This window comes from Microcaecilia unicolor, chromosome 8 (genome assembly GCF_901765095.1).
Source record: "Microcaecilia unicolor chromosome 8, aMicUni1.1, whole genome shotgun sequence".
Taxonomy (NCBI): domain Eukaryota; kingdom Metazoa; phylum Chordata; class Amphibia; order Gymnophiona; family Siphonopidae; genus Microcaecilia; species Microcaecilia unicolor.
Genome location: NC_044038.1, coordinates 174331631 through 174357707, shown reverse-complemented (window position 1 = coordinate 174357707; position 26077 = coordinate 174331631). Strand labels below are relative to the sequence as shown.

The window sequence follows — 26077 nt, the reverse complement described above, 5'->3', positions numbered from 1 at the left end:
TTCCACTAATCAGGGTTCAGTCGATCTCCTTCGAAAATGAGTTGGATAGGCAGCTTTGTGAACTTGGAGCTCTAATAAAATGTTGTTCCCTGCTTGTCACAAGATCTTATCTTCTCAAAAACTTGATGCATTGTCAGTGCCTGTCCTGACCTATAAATACAGTTGCTGATGAATGAAAATAGAGGCAGTATTTTCTTTAGTAAGTCGTTGCTATCTGGTACATCAGACACACTTGCCAGTTATAAAACAACTTCAGTAACTATAGTTACCTCGTTAGACATCTTATGAGCGACATTTTCCTGAAATAATAGAGCCTTTTACATTTTCATGGATTCTAAAATAATTTACAGATTTCGGATAACATTTCTGAATTATGATTTAAGGCTGCTTAAATTCAGGATTGTTATAGTAGTCTATTACAGGGTCCTTGAATTCTGATTATTTTCAGAAGATAACAGGAGAGTATTTGTCAGAGCCATTTCCGATAGTGCATAAGTACTGAGAAAAAATTGTGAACTACCTAGGATGGTCTGCATTTTAGCACAAGTTATAAACAAAACACGACTAAATCTTAATCTACATCAGTAGTTCCCAAACCTGATCCTGGAGGCACCCCAGCCATTTTTAAGGATATCCAAAATGAATATTTATGAAAGGGATTTTGCATGCAGTGGAGGCAATGTAATCAGATATTTCATGAATGTTCATTGTGGATATCCTGAAAACCTGACTGGCTGGGGTGCCTCCATGATAAGGTTTGGGATTCACTGATCTACATAAAATAAACCATGCTGTAACAGAACAACCAGAATGGCACACAACAGTCGAGGTGCAGTGTCACCATAAAGCAATACAAAGGTCTTATGATACCTTTCTTTTATTCTTCATTTCTTAATCTAATAATTCCTAACATTCTTATACGGTCTGGGAGGCAGGACTTGTGGTTGGGAGGCAGGGATAGTGCTGGGCAGACTTATACGGTCTGTGCCCTGAAGAGCACAGGTACAAATCAAAGTAGGGTAGACACAAAAAGTAGCACACATGAGTTGTCTTGTTGGGCAGACTGGATGGACCGTACAGGTCTTTTTCCCGCGTCATCTACTATGTTACTATATGTAATCAGGGTTCAGTGTGGTTTACAATAATTAAATCAAAAAGTCATCACAGTGTATACAGCATCGACAGGATGTCAGAGGGATGGGGGAACATCAGCACTGGTATAGAGTCAGAGTTGATGGCTATGCAGGCCAACGGTGAAGGTGGTTACATGATGGATTTTGGGAAAACAAATGTTTTTAGTTTTTTCCTAAAGCTGAGGTACATGGTGTCTGTTCTGACGGGAATTAGTTCCATAGGGAATGTCATCACAGGGAAGAGAGACTTGATGTATCTCTGATATCTTGAGCCCTTGTATCTCTATCTATAGAACCGGTCAGTTTTTAAAGACAAAGCTGCTATGTATTATGAAATTAATAATAAATATTTGAAGTGAGGATAGTAATCAGTGGGATGATCACCACAAAAGTTATACAGATAAATTTATTCTTGCTACTTCTGCATTCAGACTTGAAAAGTGGGTGAATTTTATTTATGACATATTTTTTTATCCTGCATTAGCCCAAGGAGAGCTCAGCTTCAATGTGGCTTGCATAACAAACATTAATAGAATGGTACATGTATTGAAACATAACAGCTTGTATAATGCCTTATAATATCTTGAAATAAATAAGTACAATGTAGGTAATAATTATCCTGAGATGTAACAATTCTATGAGCCCAATTCAAATCCCACTGCAGCAACTTGTGTTCCTTAGCGGCAAGCCAGACTGGTCAAGATGCTTGGGTTATACACGCCTACCAGCAGATAGAGACTGAGAGCACAGACTGTGATATTAATATAAAACTTGTGTAAAGATCCCAGCCAGCCAGTATTGCTCAGTCTCCCAGCAGATGGTAGACATGTAGTCTGAGTTGGTCTGGTATGCCCAGGGGGAGGGGGAGGGGGGTCCCAGGTATAGGTAAGCTTTCCCCCCCCCCATTGTCACCTTAAAAAAACCCAAAACAACAACATTACTTTGCCTTCCTCGTTTGCTGTGGGAGCCACTTACTCCCCTGATGGTGTTACATCCAGAAGGCTGGGTCCTCCCCCCTCCCTTCGAGGATGGGTTGTGTGTGTGTGTGAGCCTTGGCTCCAGGTGGCTGGAAGCCTTGAGTGCCTGGCTCCAGTGCAGTTGCTGAATCTCTCTTTACAGTGCTTTTAAAGAAACAGGCAACCACCAGAACACAGTGGCATTGAGAGAAACCACAGCTACAGTAACATTGACCTTTGGCCATTGGGAGCGCTATAGAAGCAGTGTTTGACTCTGGGTTCCAGCTGTCTTAGGCAGGTCACTTAATCATCCATTGATTGCCTCAGGTGCAAACTCAGATTGTGAGCCCTCCAGGGACAAAACAATACCTGAAAGTAAACAGGAAGGTAAGTACAAGAGATGGATTCTTTCCTCCACTTTCCTTTTGTCCTGTGCTCTTTGTAGTTCTTGTCCATTCTTATAATTGGAATTATACTATTGTAAACTGTTCAGAAAGAATATCTAGAGGTAATATGTCAAAATAAATGAAACTTACTTTGAAAGCTTTCAGGATTGTAAATACCTGTAGCACATAATACTATGCTCGGTTCAGAAAATATAAGCTTCTATGCTGTTTGTGTGTTTATAATATCTGAAATGGAGTTTCTTCAAACTATTTTTAAAGATCTGGTGGATTACAAAGCTAAATCTACTACTATTTGCATCTCCAGAACAGGAATAAAAGTGATGTAACTCTTCAAGAGAGCAAAATATTCTAATCACTATACAACCAACTAGATTCAAGATACAGAGGGGTCCTTTTACTAAGCTGCAGGGAAAAAGGGTCCTGTGCTGACAGCTGGGGCCATTTTTCCCACAGCCAGTAAAACCCGAAGAAAAAAAAATGGCCACTTGGTGAGATACCACCACATGGCTATGTGGCAGAGCGCCCTTTCTGCCACCCATTCTGGTGGCGATAAGGGCTCCGGCACTAACCGGGCAACTCGTGGCAATGCCCAATTACTGCCAGGCTACCGCTGCACTAGGCATTTCTGGGTGGGGGGGGGGGGGGTCTTTTTCCCTTGGAAATGGCGCGCGCTCGGGACAGGACTACTGCCACCGGCCATGTTGGGCCGGCAGTAGTTCCGAAAGAGCAAGCAGTAAGCTCACATTAGGCTTAATGCCACTCTGTAAAAGGGCCAGTGGCGTAGCTATGTGGGGCCAGGGGGCCTGGGCCCCCATGGATTTGGCCCTGGAGCCCCCTGCCGATGACCCTCTCGACGCCGCCGCCAACGCGTTGGCGGGGGACCCCAACCCCCGCCAGCCAAGGTACTCTTTTTCTCGCAAAAAGCTTCCTTGACATCCTGCTTCACAGAACGAAACCTTGCAGATCAGCTGATCTGCAAGGCTTCGTTCTGTGAGTCTGACGTCCTGCACGTTGTCAGAAGGAAGCCTTTTGCGAGAAGAAGAGGACCTCGGCTGGCGAGGGCTGGGGTCCCCCGCCAGCAAAGGTAGGCGACGGCGGGTTGGCCGCGGGAGAGGGTCATTGGTGGGGGGGGGGCAAAGTTGTTGATGGCGGCGGCGGGGTCAGCAATGGCGGGGGGGGGGCTAAAACATGCCCCCTCACCTCGGGCTCTGGACCCCCCCCTCCCGCCGAAGTCTGGCTATGCCCCTGAAAAGGGCCCTATAGTTTGACTAGTTGTGTGACTTCAGGTAGCATCCAAAGGGAATAAAAATGTCATCACAGTGTTTATGAACGTTGCAAATTCTTAAAATGGCTCAGACTTTCAGTCATAGCTACATATAATTCAAATAGTTTAGCAAGACAATAAGAGGGTAATTGTACAAGGAGGCACTTAGTTGTAGGTGGCAAAAATGTAGGTAAATGGTGGTCCACATGTGTAAATGACTAGAATATTATTTTCTGGCTATGTCATATTCTGTAAGTATTCGCCTAGGTGTGATAGTTTGTGCTTTGCAGGTGGAGCAGCCTAATGGTTAGTGCAGCAGACCTCGATCTCAGCGTCCTGGGTTCAATTCCCACTGCAGCTCTTTGTGACTCTGGGCAAGTCACTTAACCTTCCATTGCCCCAGATAGTACCTGTATATAGTATGTAAACTGCTTTGAATGTAGGTTGCAAAAACCACGGAAAGGTGGTATATCAAGTCCCATTTCCCTTTCCCTATTTGATATTCTACACTGAATGTTGAGATTCTGTTGCTACTATTTGAGATTCTACATGGACTGTTGCTAGTGGAGTAGCCTAGTGGTTAGTGCAGTGGACTTTGATCCTGGGGAACTGCAGCTTAACCCTCCATTACCTCAGGTACAAAAACCAAGATTGTGAGCCCACTAGGGACAGAGATAGTACCTGCTTATAATTGGATTGTAAGCCACATTGAATCTGGATAATGTGGAAACAAATATCATTATAAATAAATGCAGGTGGAGTCTGGCTGTAGATGTATTATAAAATTCAATCTACGCCCATTCTTTTGCAATCAAGGTGTGGCTGGTGTAAGTTTTCATGCCTGCAAAATAAGCACACACAAAATGGTTTACACGAGTATTTGTGCCTTCTTTTCTTTATAGAATCAGGCTTTTTCCTAGTGATCCCTTATAGAATTACCCTCTAAGACAACCATTGTTATTTACTTGCATAAATGGGCTCTTATAAAGTTAAATCATGTCTAAAGTATGTGTGGTGTACAGTAAGCATGCTCAGGAACAGGGTTTGAGTTTGAGGTGTACACAAGAATGGGGAGAACAGGAAACCTGTTGGAATCTGTGGTGTTGGTAACAAAACAGTCATTAAGAATGGGAGGGGACAGATTATGTCCCCATGCCCACCTTGACTCAAACATCAACATCTCAATCGATAATTAATTAATTGATTGAAAGAGGATTCTATGTTAACAATAAGAGTATGTTTTTCTTGCATTTAACAAAGTAATGCCTATTGTTTTGTGTTAAATTTTAACAAGTTACAAAACTTTTAAATGCGAGTTTGTAAGGGGATGATGAGGGAATGTTACCAATAGGATGGTACATTGCTACTCGATACTGCCATTTACTTAATCTACCAATATCTTGTCCTATTATTATGAGATTTCCCCCACAATCTGTAGTTTATGCATTTTTTTTTACTGACCTTCTTGAGTCTGGGTATTAGAATTTGATTGTATTCCCAGCCTTAAATTAGATATTTTAAACATTGTTGCCACTGTATTTTCACAAAGCCTTCAAGTTTTTTATGTTTAGCATCGACTGTGTAAGTGCTAAAATATGGAATTTATTTATCATTAATCACAATGTTTATAGTTACGATAGTACCTATTGGTACAAAGGTCTGACAGTCCTGTTTTAAGTTTATGGACAATTTAACAATTTTTGGAATTTTATTATCATTTTTACAATATACTTGTCATTTATTTTTATAGAAGACTTTCCAATATGACAACATACTGTTTGCTGATTTGAAAGGTTATATGTTGTATTAGATATTTTAGAAACTTGTCTCGCTTTTGCTTGTGTATGTGTTTCAGAGATTTTTAATTGATCATGTTCTAAATTTAAGTCTGTTGGATTATTACTCTATTTGTATTTATTTGTTTTATTTATTTATGTTTGTTTGATTTTTTTTCCAATTTTGATTTTTATTAAACAGTCAACATAGCAACAGTTTGAGTCCACAGACTCCAATTCTGTTCCATCAATCCAACTTAAACAACATTTTACATCCTTGCATTTTCCCCCTTACACCATTCCCCTTATATCCTCCCCCTCCCTCTACCCACCTCCCTACCTCCCCCCTTCCCCCGCTCCACAGTTTTTTTTACAGTCCATTTTCCTATACTCTTCCCATTACTCCATCCAAATGTATCCATTCCTCTGCTGTAGGACGATAACGCCCTCTGCGCCTATCTGTTAATTTCTCCAGTGTGACCACCACTTTAAGTTTCTCTATCCAGTCCTGCCCCACCGGACCCCTTGTCTGTTTCCAATTCAAGGCTATAGTAGATTTTGCCGCAGCCAGACCCATTCTCTTAATTCGGCATTGCCACTTCTTCCCCCCCTTGTTCCCCCAACCCAATAAACACCAGGTAGGATCGCAAGGGAATAATTGCCCCACCTCTTCCCAATATACTCTTATTACCGGACAGTCCCACCACATGTGAATGAATGTGCCCTTCTCCCTCTCACACCGCCAGCAAAGATCCGAAGAGTTGGGATACATAGCTTTTACTTTATCCGGGGTATAATACCAGCAACTTAATATTTTATATGCGTTTTCTTTGAGTAACACACATAAAGAAGCTTTTTTCACCTCAAGGCATACCTTCTTCCAGTCAGCCTCACTGAGCTCTTTATTAAGATCCCGTTCCCAGGTTTTCATTATGCTAATTTTACAAAGTCCCTACCCCTAATATGGTCATACAGCTTTGAAATCCCTTTGCCTCCCACGTCTATCTCCCCCCATAAGTTTTCAAATTTTTCACTTTCCTTTGGGCTTTCCTTTAACCACCTTTCTTTCATGATATAATTTTTAACTTGGAGATATGCATACAAATCTGTGTCTGGCAAGTCATACTCCTTTTGAAGTACTTCAAAACTTTTAATGGTTCCTCCATCCATACATTCTCTAAAACGAATCAATCCTTTTTGGAACCAAGAATTGAATACCTTGTTCTCCCCACCCCCTGGGAACCCAGGCTCTTGAGTAATCCAAGCATATGAGGATCGGTTCTGTGTACCCCTTAGCTTCTGTTTAAGTGTGCCCCATAAAGTGAGTAGATGGGATACAAAGGGATTTACTGACATATGCTTGTAGTTGGTCTCTAAAGTGGAACCCACAACAGTGCATCCAACCTCCCCTCCTGAACAAAAATCTGTTCCAACCGTGTCACATGGGAAAAATCCACTTTACTCCACAACCCAATCTGTTTTAGTTGGGCTGCCCAGTAGTACCATTCTCAGCCCCAGGTCTCTCTGCATGAGGAGATATGTGGCCCTTCCGCCTTTCTACTTTCTTCCAGCCATTCTGATCCTTCCTTCCCGGACTTCGCTGAGTCTCGGTGTCCTCTCTTGGAACATTGGTACATCCCATTTCACGCAGAATCTTCCAGGCTCCCTGGTGTGAATTGAGCTTGCGCGTAGTGTTACCCACTGTTATTTGTATTCCAAATTGGTGGAGCCACCTATAGCGAAGCCCCGCCTTTTGAAGATAGGTGGTAACTTCCTTAAAGTCTCTCCTTCTTTGTAGCGTCTTTCTGGCAAGATCTTGGAATATTTTAATTTTGCCAAATCAATGTCCCCCAGGGCTCTTGCTTTTTTCCAGCCACTATATCTCTGGGCACTCCTCCCCGCTGTGGTCCCAGGCTTCTGTGTGCCCTTTCCAGTTCTATTTGTTCCATTGTGATTTGCTCTCCATCGCTGTGATCTTGCTGAAGCAAATGAGCACAGATCTCCTGCACTGTTTTCACTGAGTCCTTGTACTCCTCCTCCTCGGGAATCCCCTTAAAGCATAGATTGCATCGACGTGAGCGGTTCTCCAAATCTTCCAGCATCAAGTCCATTTCTATTTTCGCTTGCTGTTCTGTTTTGAGGGCTGCCCTGGGGTCCCGCACTTCCTCCGTTATCCCCTCCGTCTTTTCTTCAGCTTCTGCGAGCCGATTACCAATTTCCTGCATTTCATCATGCAGTTCCGCCACCGCTGTGTGGATGCTACGTCTGGTCGCCACCATCTCCGCCTTCAGCTCCTTAAACCATCGAGCAAGATCATTTTTACTTATCTCCGCATCGCTGCCGACGGGCTCCTCAGGGTCCGGGTCGGATTCTGTATCGTCAGTGGCCATTTTGGCGCCTCGTGTCACCACCCGATGTCCCGATCCCTGGCCCTTGCTCGAGGCATCCAATGTGAATTTAAATTTGGTCAGCTTCTTCCTAGCCACCATCCGTGCTATTGGGATTGTTTGGGAGAAAAAAAAATCGCTCGGTTTAAACGGAGAGAGTTCTTAATTTCGCTCTGGAGCTAGCTAAGCTCTAGCATTAAGCAGCCATCTCCCGGAGCTGACGTCACTTCCTCCTTGTTTGTTTGATTTTATTAAGATTCCCCTGACAAAGACTGTGCTTGTCAAAACAAGGCCTGTGTTGGGTTGTTCTATCAGCAATTTTTTTTTTTTTTTAAGAATAAACTTTGGTCATCCTGGACATTTTGGTTGGTTCTTTCCACTTACTACTACTTCCGCTTCTTTGGTTTTGATTTGCATGTCTGTGTGGGACTCATTAGTGCCCTTTGGTGTGATGGAAAAGAAGTGACTAGGGATGATGAGGGGATGGGAGCAATATGATAAGGATGGGGTGGAAACGAACTGACGGGGGAGGGATGTGGACCAGGTTACGTCCCTGTGCACACCCCTAGACAGGGTACAGCATAGTTTAGAAGTACAACTGACACTATATAAAATACTTGTCATTCCACTTATTTTATGGGCTCACATACCTGATTCTGAGGGGTTATACATATCTGCACTTTCACTCTAGGCCAGGGGTGGGCAACCTGTATACAGCGAGAGCCGCATGAATGCCCAGGGATTAGTAGCTGGATTCTGCCAGGTACTTGAGACCTGGATTGGCCACTGTCAGAAACAGGATACTGGGCTAGATGGACTATTAGTCTGACCCAGTATGGCTACTCTTATGTTCTTATGCCAGTACTATGTCTAGCAGGCCGTACACAGAGGTGGGCAACCTGTATACAGAGAGGGCCGCATGAATGTCAGTACTATCTCTAGTGGACTGCACACTGAAAATTAACAAATGTGCCGTATAATTCACTGCCAAAACTCAACGTGATGACCAAATGAACATAAATTACCAGGATGGTCCGTTACCATATATGTTTGTCTTTCCAAACTGTTGCTAACACTGTCAAACAAGTCTTGTCCCAGTGAAGGACACAGTAGCAGTAGAGGCTGACCGAATTTCAGTTTTAGTTTTGGCTTTAACTTTTGGTTGGTAGCTGAGGGGACCACAAAAATTTGGTTTATGAGGACTGTCAGCCACTTTCTCTGTATACTTCCCATGGACTTGTTGGCTGCAGACTGCCCACCCCTGATTTAGGTGCTTATTTCAGCAGGATTTGTGCTAGTTTAACAACACGGATGTGCCTATGTGTCTTTTTTTGAACAGCTGACAGACAAGAAGCAACAGTAGACGGAAGGAACACCACTCACAAAACTGGAAGTACAATCGGAATGACTAAGTTCCCTGATGAAGCTCGAGTAGACATAAAGGTGAAACGGGGCCCGTAGGCAAAGACCTAGCATAAAATTAGAAGATAAGTGTTGGTCCAGGTCTTTTTTGCTTCCAGTCACTTTGCTTCCAGTTGTTTAAAAAACATTTTGAAAAAATACAAAAAAAATCAATAACAGTAAAATAGAGATGAGAAATTGTGAAGAGAATTGAGATATCAGCAAAACGTGAGTTTTTTTGCCTATAATGAGTCAGTTCAGCGAGTCTGTATAGTAAAAATATTCAGACTGCTGACGTACAGAGGCATTTTCTCATGTCAAGTGATCTTGCCTCTTTGAAATCTCTCTTCCCTAGGGGATGTGTGTATTTAAGTTGCACAGTACTTGCAGTATTACCACCTCAGATTTGGATCTTTATAACATAGGGCAAAATAGGCCTCTTCCTGCCCAGTTAACCTAGCTGATGTGTTCATAAATCTACGCCTTGTGGAGGATAATTTTGTCATGTACGCTACCTTGTATTTCGTGCTAATGTTGACATACATTTAGTTAATAGATCTCATTGCATAAATAAGGCCTGTGGTAAATAGTATGCGGTAATCCAGGAGTGTCTTTTGGTAAATCTAGCCCTGATTATGGTATGGTGCAACACAACGGAAAGAGATGAAATTTTTCTAGCGCTCTATGTAGCATACAATATTATTTGAGGTCAAGATTGTGAATGGGTAGGTACCTACCTGCCAAAGTCTAATGTTACATCTCAGCAGGATTTACGCTGGGTTCTTTGATGTCAAAGATTTGAAAGGAACCCAGCTGAATAAATACCCACAGTGAGAACAGGTCATACTGTTGCAACCGCCGTTCTTCTGCAAAGAAACATATCATCACTAGGAACGATAGGGAACAGCTCCGAATTTTGTTTTAAAATGTGAGAAGAAGTGCAAGAAGGAGCCTGGTGTAAATTTCTTGTACAGTTACGTCAACAGTCAATTGCCACATCAAGACCCAAATTCACTGGGAAACTGTTGCATTATCTCCTTTTAAGGGGCTACCTTTGGAGAAAAATTTAGGTTGAAGTCTGAATATTATACACTAGTAAATGAGGCCCATTTCTGACACAAATGAAACGGGCGCTAGCAAGTTTTTGTCGGAGTGTGTATGTTTGAGAGTGACTGTGTGTGAGAGAGAGAGAGTGAATGTGTTTGTGACAGAGTGAGACTGCTGGGTGCGAGTGTGTCTGCTCTGTCCCCTGCCCCCCCCCCTGCAGCCACCAGCGATTATCCTTTTTTCTTGCCCCCCTCCCGCCACCCAGCGAGTCTCCTGTGTCCCTGCTCCCCTCCAGCCACCCAATGATTCTCTCTCTCCCTGGACTCCCCCCTCCAGCCACCCAATGATTGTCCTCTCTCCCTGACCCCCCCTCAGACACCCAGTGATTCTAGTTTTTCCTGTGGACCCCCTCCCAGCCACCCAGCGATTCTCCATTTTCCCTTGCCCCCACCAAGGCTCTTCTCTCCCAGGGCCGTGCCCCCCCTTCCAGGCACCGGCGATCTCCTGTCTCCCCTGCCGCATCGATTCACCCACTGTGCACCCGCCCTCCCACCTGTGGTTGGTCAGCTGTTGCGTGTGACGTGCGTAGGGTGAGCGATGCAATTTGGTGTCATTGCTCCGCCCTCGACATCATCATGTTGTGACGCGAGGGCAGGGCAGACACTCATGGGCAAACAGCGATCTACACAACTACACCTACTTCAGGCTTCCGGCTTCATTAGAACGTTGGAGGTGCGTTTATATAGAGAGGTATGATAGCACTCTGCAACCAGACAGCACTTCTCTGGCTCACCTGGATGGGAATTCTACAAGCAGGACATGGCCGTGTCTCTTCTTTTACAAATGTGTCACTTTGCCTCTCTTCCCAAGCTTTCTGCTTTTCTCTTCTGCAAGATCGAGTGTAGGGAACCTCATCACTGTTATTTGAGGATAGATCTTTCTCCACATGTTCTAAAGATGTACACAAATAGAAACTCTCAGTGTGTGCTCTGCTATGAATAAAACTCAGCCTAGTACTTCTTAAACAGTCTAAATCAGATTTGCTATCTTTCCCCTCCTTACCCGCCAATTGCCAGTTCCTGGATTTTGCATCCCAGAGTCATCACTTTATTTGAGTTTGCATTGACGTACAGCAGCGATTCCCAAACCTATCCTAGGGGAATCCTGACCAGTCAGATTTTCAGGACATCATCCATAATGAAATATTCATAGATCAATTCGCACACACTGCCTCCTTTTTATGCAAATCTCTCTCATACATATTCATTTTGGATATCCTGAAAACCTGACTGGTGTTTCCTAGGACAGGTTTGGGACGTACAGCTACCAGACCCCTTCATCATTTTTACATTTTTTTTTTTTGTGCAGGTCCCCTTTCATTTTTCTCTAGTTTCCAAGTTTATTATTATTTTTATTATTACAAGTCTTGATATTCCACATTGGAGAAATCTCTGTCAAAGTGGTTCACAGTAAACGATAATAAATAGAATAATGGTGAATAAGGAACTACACTGGTGATAGGAAAGAGGATACACATAAAAAAGAAAACCTAAGAACAGCAAACAGAACACCATCACAAGGCATCAGCCAGGCTGTCAGGCCACGAAATCCGGCTCTAATCAGACGCCTTAGTAAACAAATAAGCCTTGTTGAGGCTTAAATGAGGATAGGGGAGGCCTCCAGCCTGAGTGCCAGTGGGGGCAGCATTACATGAAAGATCTGGGAATGAAAGGATGGTAAGTGAATGGTGCGAAGGAACAGACCTGAACCAAGGATTCCCAACATAAACAAAGCCTTCTGGAAGGGCAGTATGGTACCAGATATTGCAAGAGATAGGAAAGTTGACCAGAGTGGTAGATATTATGGACCAACAGTAGTATCTTATAAGAAATATGAAATGCAACAGTAACCAGATTCTATTATCATCTTCAAAAGAGTATATCTTCACCAAAATGGATCCCACTGACCATCAGTCTAATCAATACCTCAAAAACTTTTAGGCACAAAGAAAATTTCAATAGGTACACAAATGTTTACCTGCAGAGAAAAATCTGTGTGAAAAAAGATCCCACACCCCACTCCTACCTCAGTGTGGGGAACAGAAGTGACAATGAAGTCTGGGGTCATCCAGACAAAATACTTCCCCATAGGGAGTTTGCCTAATTAGACCAATGAAGTTGCCAGCTCTGCAGAATTTGCAAATACAATCTCCTGGAGCTGTGGTTCTCAATCCAGTCCTCAAGGCACACTCAGCCAGAGATTTGCATGTACTGTCTCCTTTGTATCAAATCTTTCTCATGGATATTCTTTGCAGATATCCTGAAAATCTAACTGGCTGAGTTGAGAACCACAGCCCTAGAATATTACTATTTCTGTAGAAGACAGGTTGTCCCACTACCAAAATTAGACCAAGGTTTGTAGCTAACTGACTTTTCCTTGTTCCCTGTAAATGCAACTACAATGCTTTTTTCCAAGTCTTTTGGAACTCCCCCTGCTTCCAAACATAACCACACATTTTACTGAATTTCTAAACATGCAAGACTTGCCTTCAATTTTGCATGGTGATATTCCATGATAGGTCCTTTTACAAAGAGTACAAAAGGGATGGCGACAGCTGGAGCAGATTCCCATAGGGCAGCCTGGTTCTTGCATGACCGGCATCTGACAGTTGAGGCGGGGACAATACACCACATCTGCATTGAATCTAAACTGGACTGCAGGAGGAGGCGGTCATAGCGGGAAAACAGTTGCTCACCAACTAGCTCCTTCACCTGCAAGAAGAGAGGGCAAAAACACAGCACCTGCTACAGCAGCAGCACCACCATGATCATAACCATGCAAAGAAATGGCAACCTGTAGGAGAACCACTGCTTCGCTAGTAAAACTGAATACTGATGGGACATCAACAAAGCCACAAACATTATTGATAACTAGCTACAGTTCCATCCAAGAATGTTCCAGTTTGGCTCGATTTGGCAGGGGGCAGACAGCTGGCTGTGCAATCCTGATCTTAGTGGTGATTTTCTTCCAAGTCATGGTTATCCTGGAACCTTTGGAACTTGCATTACTTTTGTACACTAACTTAAGGGAAACTTTATTTTTCTTGTGGGTAACATCTCTGCTTTCCCAGAGCTCAGAGTAAAGTTAGAAGCACGCAGAGAAAAGGAAAGGGGACTTGATATATACCACCTTTCTGTGGTTACAATCAAAGCAGTTTACATGTTATACACAGCTTCTTATTTTGTAGCTGGGACCATGAAGGGTAAAGTGACTTTCCCAGAGTCACAGGGAGCTGTGGTGGGAATCAAACTAGAGAACTGCACAGGAATAGGGATTGCGAGATTCTTGCAGGGATGGAAGAAGTTGCCATGGGATTCCTGTGGGGGTGTAGTCCAAACCTCTGGTGATTCCAGAATGAGGCTTAGAGTGTACAGAGAGAGGCAGTTGGAACACCAGACTGAGGCTTGGAACACTCATTGGTTGAATACCTTCCAAAAAAACATGGGGGCTATTTGGGTTGGGAAGAAACAAAGGGCTGCAAAAACGTAATTTGTAGTGTTGACTCCTCCAACCCAATGCCATCAGACTGTATCACCCACTTGTGAGGTTTATCAATCCTGCTGTCTACAGGTGAGCATCATTGCTTTACAGACTACAGCCATATTTCATTAAGGCAACTGAGTAAATTACCTGGGCAGGTGTAGCCACAGAAGTGCACTCTGGTTCTGGACAGTTGAGGAACTGAACCTGGCCTTCCTTGATCTGAATTTCAAAGTAGTCTTTCAGGCAGGCACTGCAGTACACATGCTGGCACTCCTTGAAGTCCATGCACTCACTGCCCAGCTTCTCCGAGAAGCAGATATTGCACATGTACAGCTTAATGTTGAAGCATTTCTTCTGCTGAGTCTGGTCAAAATCCAGGATGTCCCTGATCAGGCTTGATAAAGAGTCCACATCCTGTACAGCTCTTTCATCCATGGCTTCCCTGTCAGCACTATCAGATTCCCCACATGAGTCAGAATTCTCTTTCCTTGGAATCAGAGATTTACAGTTTTGCTTTCCTTGGTCATATACTCTTAGTTCATAGGGGGTCACAATATGCAGATATGTCAGTGTTTCTTCTTTAAGAAACTGCACCCAGGTAAATAAAATAACAGAGCCTCTGTTTTCACCCCACAAAGTATCTAACTGCTTGCAGAGTGCGGTGAGCTGGAAAATGATAGAAGAGAATGAAATGACTCATAGTGCTTCTAACCACACCCTTGAGGCATCATGGCTGTACTTCATTTCTCTATCTGATAGCACAAAAATAGAAAACATAATTCATTCAAGAGTCAAAACCTTAGCCTGGTTGTCAATGGGCCACCTCTATACACACAAGCATGTTGTAACTCTCTTTAGAAGACTAATCTATTCAATACTTTAAAGAAAGAAATTAATATAGGAGCAGTTTATCCACCAGAAAATGGTAACACTTAAAGACGATAACATTACACTGGGACACTGGTTAAATAAATTGAAACCTAGTGTTCTAGAGAGAGGTGGAGGCAGATTTTAGATGTGGAGAGGGGAATTTAGACATCCCGGTCCGGGGGTGAAAATTGTCCATAGTATTTTATAAGAGGCTCTTGTAACATAGGTGCAGGACTGCACATTTAAGGCTCCCCACTTCCAGAGGGAGCAGCGATTTTAAAAAGCTGAATGTGGGTAACAAAATGTGTTACCCTAACTCACATGTGTGGACAAGCAACTTTTTAAAATTGCCGCTCCCCAGTGTGAATGCATACCCACATCCTGCAGTACCATTCACCCCCAAACCTTCCTCCGCAGCTAGCCGTCTAATCCTCTTACCCATGTCCACTCATTCTGGGATTCAGGTCCCCCACCCATCCAAATATTTGACAGTCTGACCCCTAGGATAAATATTATAAAATAGGAGGGAATTTTGAATGTGGGATTGCTGCTGCTTCCACCTAACACCGGGGACCCCCAGTAAGACCAGGAATAGATTTGGGAGTGGTGGGGGAGTACAGGGATCTTAAGGGTAAGAACAGTAAACGCAGAAGGCATTGGTGTTTTTGGCCATACCTGGACAGGAGATAGCCACTTGCAGCGCAGGGTGAACTGTGGAGCAGTGGAGGATGGGTAATCTGGTGGAAATTCAAAATTCAAGAAAATTGGAGGCAGAAAACAAACAGCATCTTGAAAGCTGTATTTCTGAAGATGTTTGGTAGAATCACCTAAACAAAAAAAAAGGTAATCCTTTTTATACTATTTTATAAGGTTTTGAGGGAAATCGCTGGGGGTTATTTATTTATGATTTATTATTTATTGCATTTGTATCCCACATTATCCCACCTATTTGCAGGCTCAATGTGGCTTACATATATATATTTTTTTATTCACGTCATGGCATTGTATAATAAGGGGACTTTTTAATACTTTACCATAAAATGTTCCATGGCAAGGGCTAACCCTGAATCTCAGCCATATCACTGATAACGCTTGTCTAGTGAGCCTGACAGGACAGTACGGATTGTAAAGGTGGAGCACATGGGAGCAGTGGTGGGTGGAGGGTATTCACTCCGCAAAAGCAACCCTCAACGATTCAAAAGCAGTACTATGGAATTTATTTTTAGCAGAGAATACCTCTAATCCAATACTCAACAAATGCAACCAGGATATGGGGAGGTGAGGGACCTGGAGAGAAAGCGTGGGTAGTGTTATATAGTATCTAAGTAAATGTAACTAGTTACTGTACTTAAGTAAAATGTTTGTTACTTTTACTTGTAAAGAAGTAAAGGATAACATTTGTTACTTTTACTGAAGTAATAATTTCACCAATTTTTACTACTTTTACTCAGTTACATATGATATTTGCTGTTCAAAGTAAAAAGCAGAAGTGAGATGTAAACAACAATTCCACAGTACAGTACACCAAGGGCCCTGTTTACTAACCTGCTCTGTAGGCACACTAACGTTTTCAGTGTGAACTAAAAATTAATGCGTGCTAACACTAGAGACACCCATAGAAATATATGGGTGTCTCTAGCATTAGCACGTGCTAAAAACACCAGCATGCCTTAGTAAACAGGGCCCCAAATGATGCAGCAAAACCAGGAAGAAGACTTTGCTACTGCAAATCTTGTCACATAAACAGTGGATCATCTCATCTTAAATGTTGCTGTTCAGTGAAAATAGCCTATAAGAACAGTGGAGTTCCCTGTATTTGTTGACTTGGTTACTGGTCTCCTGTCAAAACAGAACAATGATGAGTTGGGTCACTTTAAAGCTGAGATGAAGCTGAATCTTTTAGCACTTCTTGGTGAACAGACATATGTCTCTATCACACCAGACTACTGGTCATGCCATGAAAAATTTTACATTGGGGTGTGTAGGAGTATTTCCCTGTGTGTCTCACCTTGCGGGCCTTGGCCTGTATAATCCTATGACAGCAAAATGGAGGCTGTAAACTCTGACCCGCACATCTCTGTGTCAGCAAGAAACAGCTTTGCAGCTTGTGGAAAATTACAGCAGAAGCTCAACACCAAGGACATGCTGTGGGCAAACCAGGCCCCCCTTATTTCCTGAGAGGCTGGTTCCAGCAAGGCGGGTGAGAAACAGAAAATGCATACCAAAATGTAACAACTTGAAGGTCAAGAACAACGGACTGTTCTTGCCACGCAGTGAACCGAGGAAGATCCAGATTGGTTCCTGCAGCCACCAGACCAAGAGGTACGGGGAGAGCGGGAACAAAGAAAAGTTTGTCAGAAGCCTTGGAAGAAGGTGGAGGTGTAAAGAAGACCAGTGAGACCTAATAAGGCCCACCAACTGATGAACTGTGTATCTGGAGGAAAGTATCGTGGTTCAGCTGTACCTGCCCTGAGTGACCTGTGACCTCCTTATCTACTGCAGAGTTCCCTTCCAGCTGTGACTGACTCGCTGTGAATCCAGCTTGAGTCTGAGGAGTATCCTGTGCAAATCCCGAGAGACTGCCACGAAGGTCAGCTGGGTGAGAGACACAGTGATCTATTCCCTATCAGTTGGGGGCTAGTTAGTGGTAATTACCTGAGCAAAGGCTGGTGGCGTCACACTTGTGATCAGGAGGCTGCTAATAACTGTACTACCTCGTAACATAGTGTGACTGATCAGTGGTGTAATTTTATCTGGTAACCAGTAAGAATTAGTGTTTAGTAGTGTGACGTATGAGTGTAATTTTTATCAGCCAGTAATTTTGTATTCAGCCAAAGTGTTATGATTGGGGTCGGAACCCCTCTCAAACTTACCTCTTTCCTGGGAGTCAGCTTCTTAGCTGTCTTCTGTTTCTTTTCTCTGTCCTTTCTGAGCTGGCTCTGTCTCTCTGTGCTGGCAGCTTCCAGCAGCATGGGGTTAATTGTTTTACTTTACTACAGCTGTGTGGGTGGACTGAGTTAGCTCTACCTCTCTTTGGGTGTACTGGCTTCAAGTGCTTCACGGTGTTGCATTGGTGTGGGTTGGGCTTCTCTGGGTCAGTGTGCTTTTGCCTAGGTCTAGGGAGTGTGACATCATCAGGGAGGGCCTTGATAAGGAAGTGGTGTTGTTTCCTTCAGAGCCTTTGCAACAGTGGTGTTTGCTTTAGGTAGGGTGGTGCAGTGTGCACTTCTGACTTTGTGTCTAGTTTCCCTGCTTGCTTTTGCTAAGGGCCAGGTTAGTGTTAGTGCAGTGTGCACTGGTGACTGTGTGTTTAGCTTTCCTGCTTTTCCCTTATGGTTCTCCTGCTTTTCCCTCTTGGTTTTGGAAGCTCTGTTGCTGATAGAAGTACTTCAGGGTTTGGTGTTGTTAGGAACACTGCATAGTTTGCTGTTAGAAGTACTTCTGGTGTTTGTGCTATTGGGAGCATTGCAGTCTTTGCTGTTGGTGTTTGGTGCTTTAGAAGCACTTTTGGCTTATGTGTTAGCTTCCCTGCTTTCTCCTTGTGGCTCCCCTGTCTTCCCTTTTAGTGCTAGCAGCTCTTCTGGTTGCTTGCCAGAGTAGTGCTTAGGAAGCACCTTGTTAGTTTTGTATCTAGCTGGCTAGAGCAATGCTTAGGTAGCTTGTTAGTTTTGTGTTTAGCTTGTTAGTGTAGAGCTCTGCTTGTAGCTTGGTGCTTAGTAGCACCTGTGTTAGCTTTGTGTTTAGTTCCCTGCTCTGTTAGTTTAGGGCTTAGGAAGTCCCTTCCTTGAGCAGGGCTTAGGAGCTCCTGTTTAGTATAGGGCTTAGGAAGTCCTTTTGTCAGTTTACTGTTAGGAACACTCCTGCTGGTTTAGGGCTTGGGAGCACGTAGATTAGTTTAGGGTTAGGAGCACTTCTGTTTCCAGTCCTGGTCCCTGTGTCATCCGGTATCCAGTAAGTCCTGCCGGCTACTCGAACCCAGGAGCTCAAATCCTGGGGGGCTTAGTAGCTAAGTGCAGGTGAAGCTGTGTGGACCAGTCCGGTGTGCTCCAGTCCGGTGTTCCAGTCCTGTGTCCTCCAGTCCGGGGGATTCCAGTCCAGTGTTCCAGTCCTGTGTCCTCCAGTCCGGGGGATTCCAGTCCAGTGTTCCAGTCTGGAGTTCCAGTCCTGTGTCCTCCAGTCCGGGGAATTCCAGTCCCGTGTTCCAGTCCGTGTGTTCCGGCTCACTGGGCGGTGCCTGCAGTCCCTGCCGGTGTCGGTGTGCTTGCCCAGCGTTGGTTGGTGGGTTTTGTCTGCTGCTGTCACTCCTCGTCAGCAGCCCAAGGGCTCACGTTTGCTCCAGAGCCCGACCCCGCGGGCTCTGAACTTGAGAACCTGACACAAAGCTTTGCAGAGTTCTATTTTGTATACCTTAGCTCTATTTTCTTACCTGATATACCATAATAAATCTAATATATATATATTCAGCTTGCTTTTCTAGTCGCATTCCTTTCTCTCGGAAGAACTATATAGGCTCTAATCCAAGGTTCCCCCCCCCCCCCTAGACCGAGTGCTGAGCAGTCTGTGTGCAGATAGTTTTGTTTGGGAATCTTGGACGCAGATAATTTATTATCTGTGATAACGATCCTACAGGTGACTGTCCATTGTATTGATAGAATCTTTAGAGAGGAGGACTGTTTGTCTGGCCTTAAGACTGATGAGTTCCTACACATTTGATGTTCTTGCATCAGTTCTCAAAGATATTCAAATAAGAGTTTGTCATCAAAAGAAAAATTAGAACTGACAATGAAAGTAAAATGGATGAAATTGTAGAGCAAAAAAGCTGTTAGGATAAAAACATTAATGATAATTGCATTCAGCGTAGTTGCAGTACTTTTACTTTTTACTCAAAAAGTATTATATTAGGCAATAACTTTTTTACTTTCACTTAAGTAATTTTTTTTCATGTGTTTTCTCACTGTACTTTTACTTTAGTATTAAAATATACATTTATTTTTACTTTTACTTAAGTACTTTGACCTAATCAGTCAAATACTCTGGGGAGGACCCATGCAAAATAAGGAAAATCATTGCACATAATTTAAAGGTAATGCAAGTTTTAATTACATGTTGAGTATTTTTTTCTGGTTTGTTTTAAATTTACTACTTAGCAGCTTCGTTGTGTGCCCCCTAGTCTGGCTAGTTGGTGGGCGACCTGGGAGCCGAGTCAACACTTATGCAGTTATGTTAAGTAGCCAAATCGGGCTGCATGAAACAGTTCAATTTTTATGTGGTGTCACCTAGGCAGTTAAATGCTGAATATCACACTTAACCATACAAGAGACAACTGGCTGCTTAAACCCAGATAGTCAATGCTGGTGCCTGAACATGGCTCAGAATTGAATATCGGGGCTAAAGCCTCCACCGGTGAATATTTACCCCATAGTCTAGTACAACTGGAAAGTCATAACCTAAAGAATACAAAGACATTGACTTACCGCTCATAAATATTCTGAATTTTCGGGGCAGCTCCAAACATACACTAATCTCCCCACCTTGGACAGATTCTGCTCTCTTGAACTCGCCGTCAGAGTAAATACTAGCAAGGGATAGCAGTTCATCTTCCTGGGCCTCTCTGTCTTCTGGGGACATGTTTTTCTCTGTGGAATAAAAGAAGTCGTCCAAATTCTTAAGTGCTATTCTTCTATTCAAACCATAGACTGGGCATCTGACCAAGGGAACTCTGGTCCTTGAAAGCTCATGCCTCAATAAATTGGTTAGACTACGAGGTGCCACTTGCCTCTGTCAATTTTGTGGACATTTAGAACACAGCAAGGGTTTAATCCAGCGTTTTTCAACTGATGTGTCACAGTGAGCTATTGCACAGTTTGCGGGAGTCTGTGGGGACCCCACGGGAGTTCCCTCTAGGTCCATGGGGACCCCACAGAAATCCCATGCAGGTCCACGGTGATCCCGTGGGAGTGTATGAGTCTCTCAGTGACCCACCTACCTACCGAGAGTTCTCCAAGATGTCCAAGTACCGCCTCCTCCTCCCTTCAATAATTCAGTGAAGTTGCATGTTGACTCTACCCGGGATGAGGTCAGCAAGGCTCATGTCACTGACACACACACAGGGCAGCAGCATCGGAGGTCACCTGATCTACTCGCACATGTGTGTGGTCATCTCCACATGCAAAAATATCATGGACCTCTCACCTATTTTGGTGGCAAACCTTGACCACCAATCAGTGGTGTGCTAGTAAATTTTTAACATGCTCTCTCCCCAGTCCACTTTGGCGCCCCCCGTCCACCACGGCGCCCCCATCCACCTCTGCGCCCCCCCCCCATCCACCTATGCGCCCCCCCCAAAATTGCAGAGCTGGCTATAGCCGGGGGGGGGGGGGGGGAAGGCAATGCATTACTCTCGCCAGGAAAAAAAAATGAAATGATCCCAGGTTCCAATCTAATTCATGTTTAATATGGGATAAAATGCCGTAAATAAATATAAACTTTTAACGTTCAGCACCTGATTCTCAAAGTGGACATATTCCAAACACTATAATGAAAATAAAATGATTTTTTTCTACCTTTGTTGTCTGGTGACTTTGTTTTTCTGATCATGCTGGCCCAGTATCCGATTCTGCTGCTATCTGTCCTCTTAACTCCATTCCAGGGCTTCCTTTCCATTTATTTTACTTTCTGCCTTTCTTCTTAATTTCTTGTCCTACATCCGTAAGTAAAAGCTAGGTCCTCCACAAACTTGACTGTCCAGCGGATCCAGCTTCTGCCTATTTTCTTCATCCATATGCAGTTTTTCTCCTCTGTTCCTTTTCTCCCATCTCATCTCCTTCCTCACTCTTCCCTCCCCTCCAATTACCAAAACTGACACAGTTCAATCAATAAATCAAAAATAAAATTATTTTTCTACCTTTTTTTGGTCTGGTGTTTTTTCCCCTAATCGTATTGTTCCTAGTTTCTGCTTCTTCTTTCTTCTATCCTCTTAGTGTGATGTCTATCCAGAGCCTCCTACCCATTTGCCATTTCTTTTCTGTATTCCTATCTTCTTCATTTCCTCATTGATTTTTTTCATACTCAGCTTTCTTCAATTTATTTTCTGCATCTTAAATTAAATGTCTCCTTCTCATCCTCCAGTCTTCAAGCTCCCTCTTTCTACTGTTTCTATCTAGCTCTCCATCTGTCCCTCACCCTCATCAAACATCTCTCCTCTTTTCCCTTCTTCTTAAACCACATCAGGCATCTCTCCTGTCTTCCCTTCCCTCATGACGTTATGTCACCCTGATCTTCCCTGTCACCTACCTCCATGTTCAGTTCATCCTCCCATCTCCCTTTCCACTATGTCCAGCATGCCCCCCCCCCAGTTTCCCATGTTACTCCATTTCCAGGATCTCCCCTTCCACCTTCTTCTGTGGCCAGTATATCCTCCATCTACTTTTCCACAATACCCAGTGTCTCCCCCTGATCTCCCCTTCCAGTTGGCTTCCAGCATCTTCTCCTGATGTCTCTTTTCACATGGCCTCCTCTCCAGCATCTTCCGCCAATCTCTCCTTCCATCCACCTCTCTCTAGCGTCTACCCGCCTCCTCACCAACATTTCCCCAATGTTTCCTTCCACCCGCTATCCCATTTGGGTAGAGGGTGGAATAGGGGAGGGAAGGAGGTGCTAGATGCTTGTATCCTAGATGCCGGGGTGAGGTGGATATGGTGGCAGCTGTGATGGGGCAATCCAGTGCAGCAAGCTTTAGATGCCCCTACACTTGAGCCCTCTAAGCCCAGTTTCCCTATTCTTTTCCCCCCAGAGTCCAGCATATCCCCTTTCCCAAACCAAGAAGGTCTGTCATTTTTCTTCTCCCTCCCCTTTCCCATGTATTCCTACATTTCCCTTCTCTGTCTTTCTCTCCTCCTTCCCCATCCAACATTGCCCCTTCTTGCCCCCCTCCCTATTCCCTTCTTCCTGGTGTCCAGCAATGCATATCCCAACCCACAACTGCGTGCCATCTTTCTTCTCCCTCCCTTGCCCCACATATTCCAGCATCCCCCTCACTCCTTCCATGTCCAGCTTTATCCACCCCCCCCCCCATCCACTCCCTTCCCTCAAGCCTGTTCTCGTTCTGTTGCTGGACTTCCCCTGCCCAACGTGTTGAAGGATCAATCTCTCTTTCTCTCCCCTCCCCTGTTCTGCTTTGTCCCTTCATGCACTCTTCCCCCCCGCCCCCTCACCTCAAACCTGTCCTCGTCTCGCGGATCTTTCCCAGTGCAGCCAGAAGTAGAAATGGCAGATGCGGAGCCTCGTGCTGTTGTGAATTAAGTTGGAAGAGCCGCCCCCTTCTTGGCAGCAGGAAGTGCGTGAGAGCGAGGGAGGGTGCATCCGGCAGACAGAACCCCCCCCCCCCCCCCCGCTGTAACAATGGAGTCTGTAACCAGCTGGTTTTAGTTTCTGCTCATCGGGGCTCTACTGTGAAGGAGCTGCAGGGCAGTACTAGGACAGATCTGAAGGTAGAGAGAGATACTAGAACGCTTTCAGCAGGGAAGGGACAAGGGAGAGTAACGCATTCAGTCCAGCAGTGTTGGGGAGGGATTCACCACTGCGGCTGCTGCTGCTGCGACGATAACGGTGAAGGAATCAACTATTTACCCCCCAGAGTGGCGGGTTGCGCTGCCCCTGGGAGCCGGCTCGCCTGCCGGAACAACCGGCTCACAAGAGCTTTAAAAATTTAACAAACGGCTCTTGCGAGCCGGTGCGAGCCAGCTCCAGCACACCACTGCCACCAATGCACTGAATCTTCACGGATAACCAGTTATATTGTGCAATATAACCGGCTATCCGCTAAGCGCTAATCGGTGATATTCAGCAGGAGATAGCCGGCTATCTCCCACTCAATATTGCTTGATAGGCGGTAAAGTACTATTTAACTGGCCAGGTACCGTTCCTGGCTAGTTAAATAGTTTTATATATTGGCCAGAATCTTAATACTCGTTTGTTAAATGATAAAATATATTCTTAAAAAACTGATGGTGAGCCTTGACAATTTTTGCACCTTGTAAACCTACCACAAGATGAAAAAGTTTGATCACTCGTTTTAATGCCAGGTGATCCACCCTCAGTGGTTTCATCAAAAGTGTATCATCTTGCTGTTTGATGGAATTATTTTGTCTGCTTCACAAAGAATCATGGGCGTAGACTGGGGGGGGCGAGGGGGGGCAATGCCCCCCAAAACGACGACAACATGACTGGTGCCAGTAGTTAAAAAAAAAAAGGCACGCGCTCGTTTCCGTCCGCTTCGCTTCCCTGCCCTCTCTGTCTGCATCCCGCCTTCCTCTGATGTCATTTCCTTTCGGGCGGGACGCAGACAGAGAGGGCAGGGAAGCGAAGCAGATGGAGACGAGTGTGTCTGTCTACCCCCTCTCTTCCTCCCTCCCTCCGGCGCAGGCAGCAGTCTTCTTCAGCTGTCCAGGTTGCCAGAGTTTGGGTTGGGAGTAGATCTTCAGCTGGTGGTGTAATAGATCCCTGCCATCTCAGGTATTTCTATTTTTAGGTTGGCGGTGCTGGGGGGCAAGGATGAGCATTGGGGGAGGCACAGGGGTCCAGATGGTGCAGCTCAATCCTTCAGCGCCTTTGCTGCAGCCGAAGAGCCGATTGAGGCTGAGAGCGAGCGAGAAGGAGCCTCTGCTCTGGCTGTGCTCGGAGCTGCTTTCAGACATCCCAAGGAGGACGAATCATTGCTGCCAAACGCTAGGCAGCCACATGCTCAAATTGCTCATCCAAGTTCAGCCCTCCCCGGCTTTACTAGCAGAGAGGGAAGAATTTCTAGCTCCAAGCAAATGCTCCAGGAAGAGGGGCGGGGGCTTGTCTGTGTAAAGAAATAGGGCTTACTAGGTAAAAGTCTTTCTTTTCAAAACAAAAACCTTAGTCTACTATTATTTGGCAGGCATAATAGGTCAGCTGTTAGGGCAGAGTGGAAGGGTAGCCTCGTCGTCTCATTGTGATGTGATCGTTTGCACGTCCAATACAAAATTAGGGACTGCGCTCCCACGGGGAAATACCTACCTACGGTACCTCATGGACTAAATGCTATTTAAGGATGAAATGATTACCTCAAAAAATGATTTTACGTCAGCGGTGAGTTTTTTTTTTTTTAGTCGTCTATGAAAAAAAAAATGTTACCAAACCAAGATGCAATATTGGAAATAAATTCCACCAGCTTTGACGTTCATTTTTGTGTGAAAAATATCACACGCCAGCTAAAATATCACGTGAAAGATGGGATTGCTGTTTCATCACTTCCTAAAGAGGATTATTCTCTGCAGGAGTGGATTAGTGGTGTGTTGGGAAAACAAAATGTCACGTTGTAAATAATTTCACCCTTTAAATGGTGATGAATAATACATAAAGTGCTTCTATTGAAGGTGCTGATTTTCAATATATAACATACTCATTGCATATAATTTATTTTAAAGAAGCACAGAATTTATTAATTGAAATATGTCAGCTTTTTGAAATGTGCATCTGTGATATTTTGCCTGTAAATTTCAATTCCTTCCTCCATATTAGCATATTCATTTGCATATGTATATATGCAAATGAATATGCTAATATGCTCCACCCCATCCTTTGCCCCCCCAAATGAAACAGTCAAACTACAAGAATCAAAAGATGATGGAAACTGGGTCGGGGTTGGGGAATCAATCTGTTTTTCATGATCCTTCCTAATATGGGCAGACTGGTAATAAGTTCCTCTTAAGAGCCAACCAAACACAGCTGTTCTATTTTAAATGGCCTCAAAGCCAATGTTGAGAAGTTTCAGTCTTTCAGTTTTCCTACCTGGCTTTTTCAGCAGCCGGGATAAGTACAATCTCTAAAGGCAAAGCTCTCGGAGTACCTTTCAAGGAGGCTTAATCTCGATATGGGAAATCGAAAGGGCTGAAAAGACCCTTAATATTTGGACAAACAAAATCCTCTTCGGACTTTCCCTGTCCTCCTCTTATTGTATTTCTCCTTCTAAACTGCCTCCCCCCCGCCTCCACCTCGGACCCCTCCTCATTCTGGATCCCAACAGCTCCAGCCCTGACCGTGACGATAGGATGGGGAAGGAAGGAGGATGTTGATTACTCGCTCCAGACCACCGGGCGGCGAGACTAAGGCTCGGGACGGGAAGCCGGTCCCCTGTCCCGCTGAACGCCCACTCCGAGTCCCTTACCTTTGGTACATCAATCGCTTCTGAAGATCTGTGTCCTGAACTCCCGACCAGGAAGTGAGCGGCTGTCAGCACCCAGCCACTAAACATTACATCAGACGCTTAT

General features: G+C 44.4%; 1 protein-coding gene across 1 annotated transcript; it reads right to left on the bottom strand.

The window, feature by feature from the left end:
• Positions 1 to 1532: 1532 nt before the first annotated feature.
• On the bottom strand, positions 1533 to 26077 carry LOC115476181 (E3 ubiquitin-protein ligase RNF14-like). Its single transcript, XM_030212410.1, is given in 9 exon segments — positions 1533 to 2458; positions 10061 to 10189; positions 11164 to 11321; positions 12917 to 13066; positions 13069 to 13141; positions 14061 to 14579; positions 15459 to 15610; positions 20258 to 20419; positions 25975 to 26077. Coding segments are annotated over 7 exon segments (1302 nt in total). The 5' UTR covers positions 20412 to 20419; positions 25975 to 26077; the 3' UTR covers positions 1533 to 2458; positions 10061 to 10093.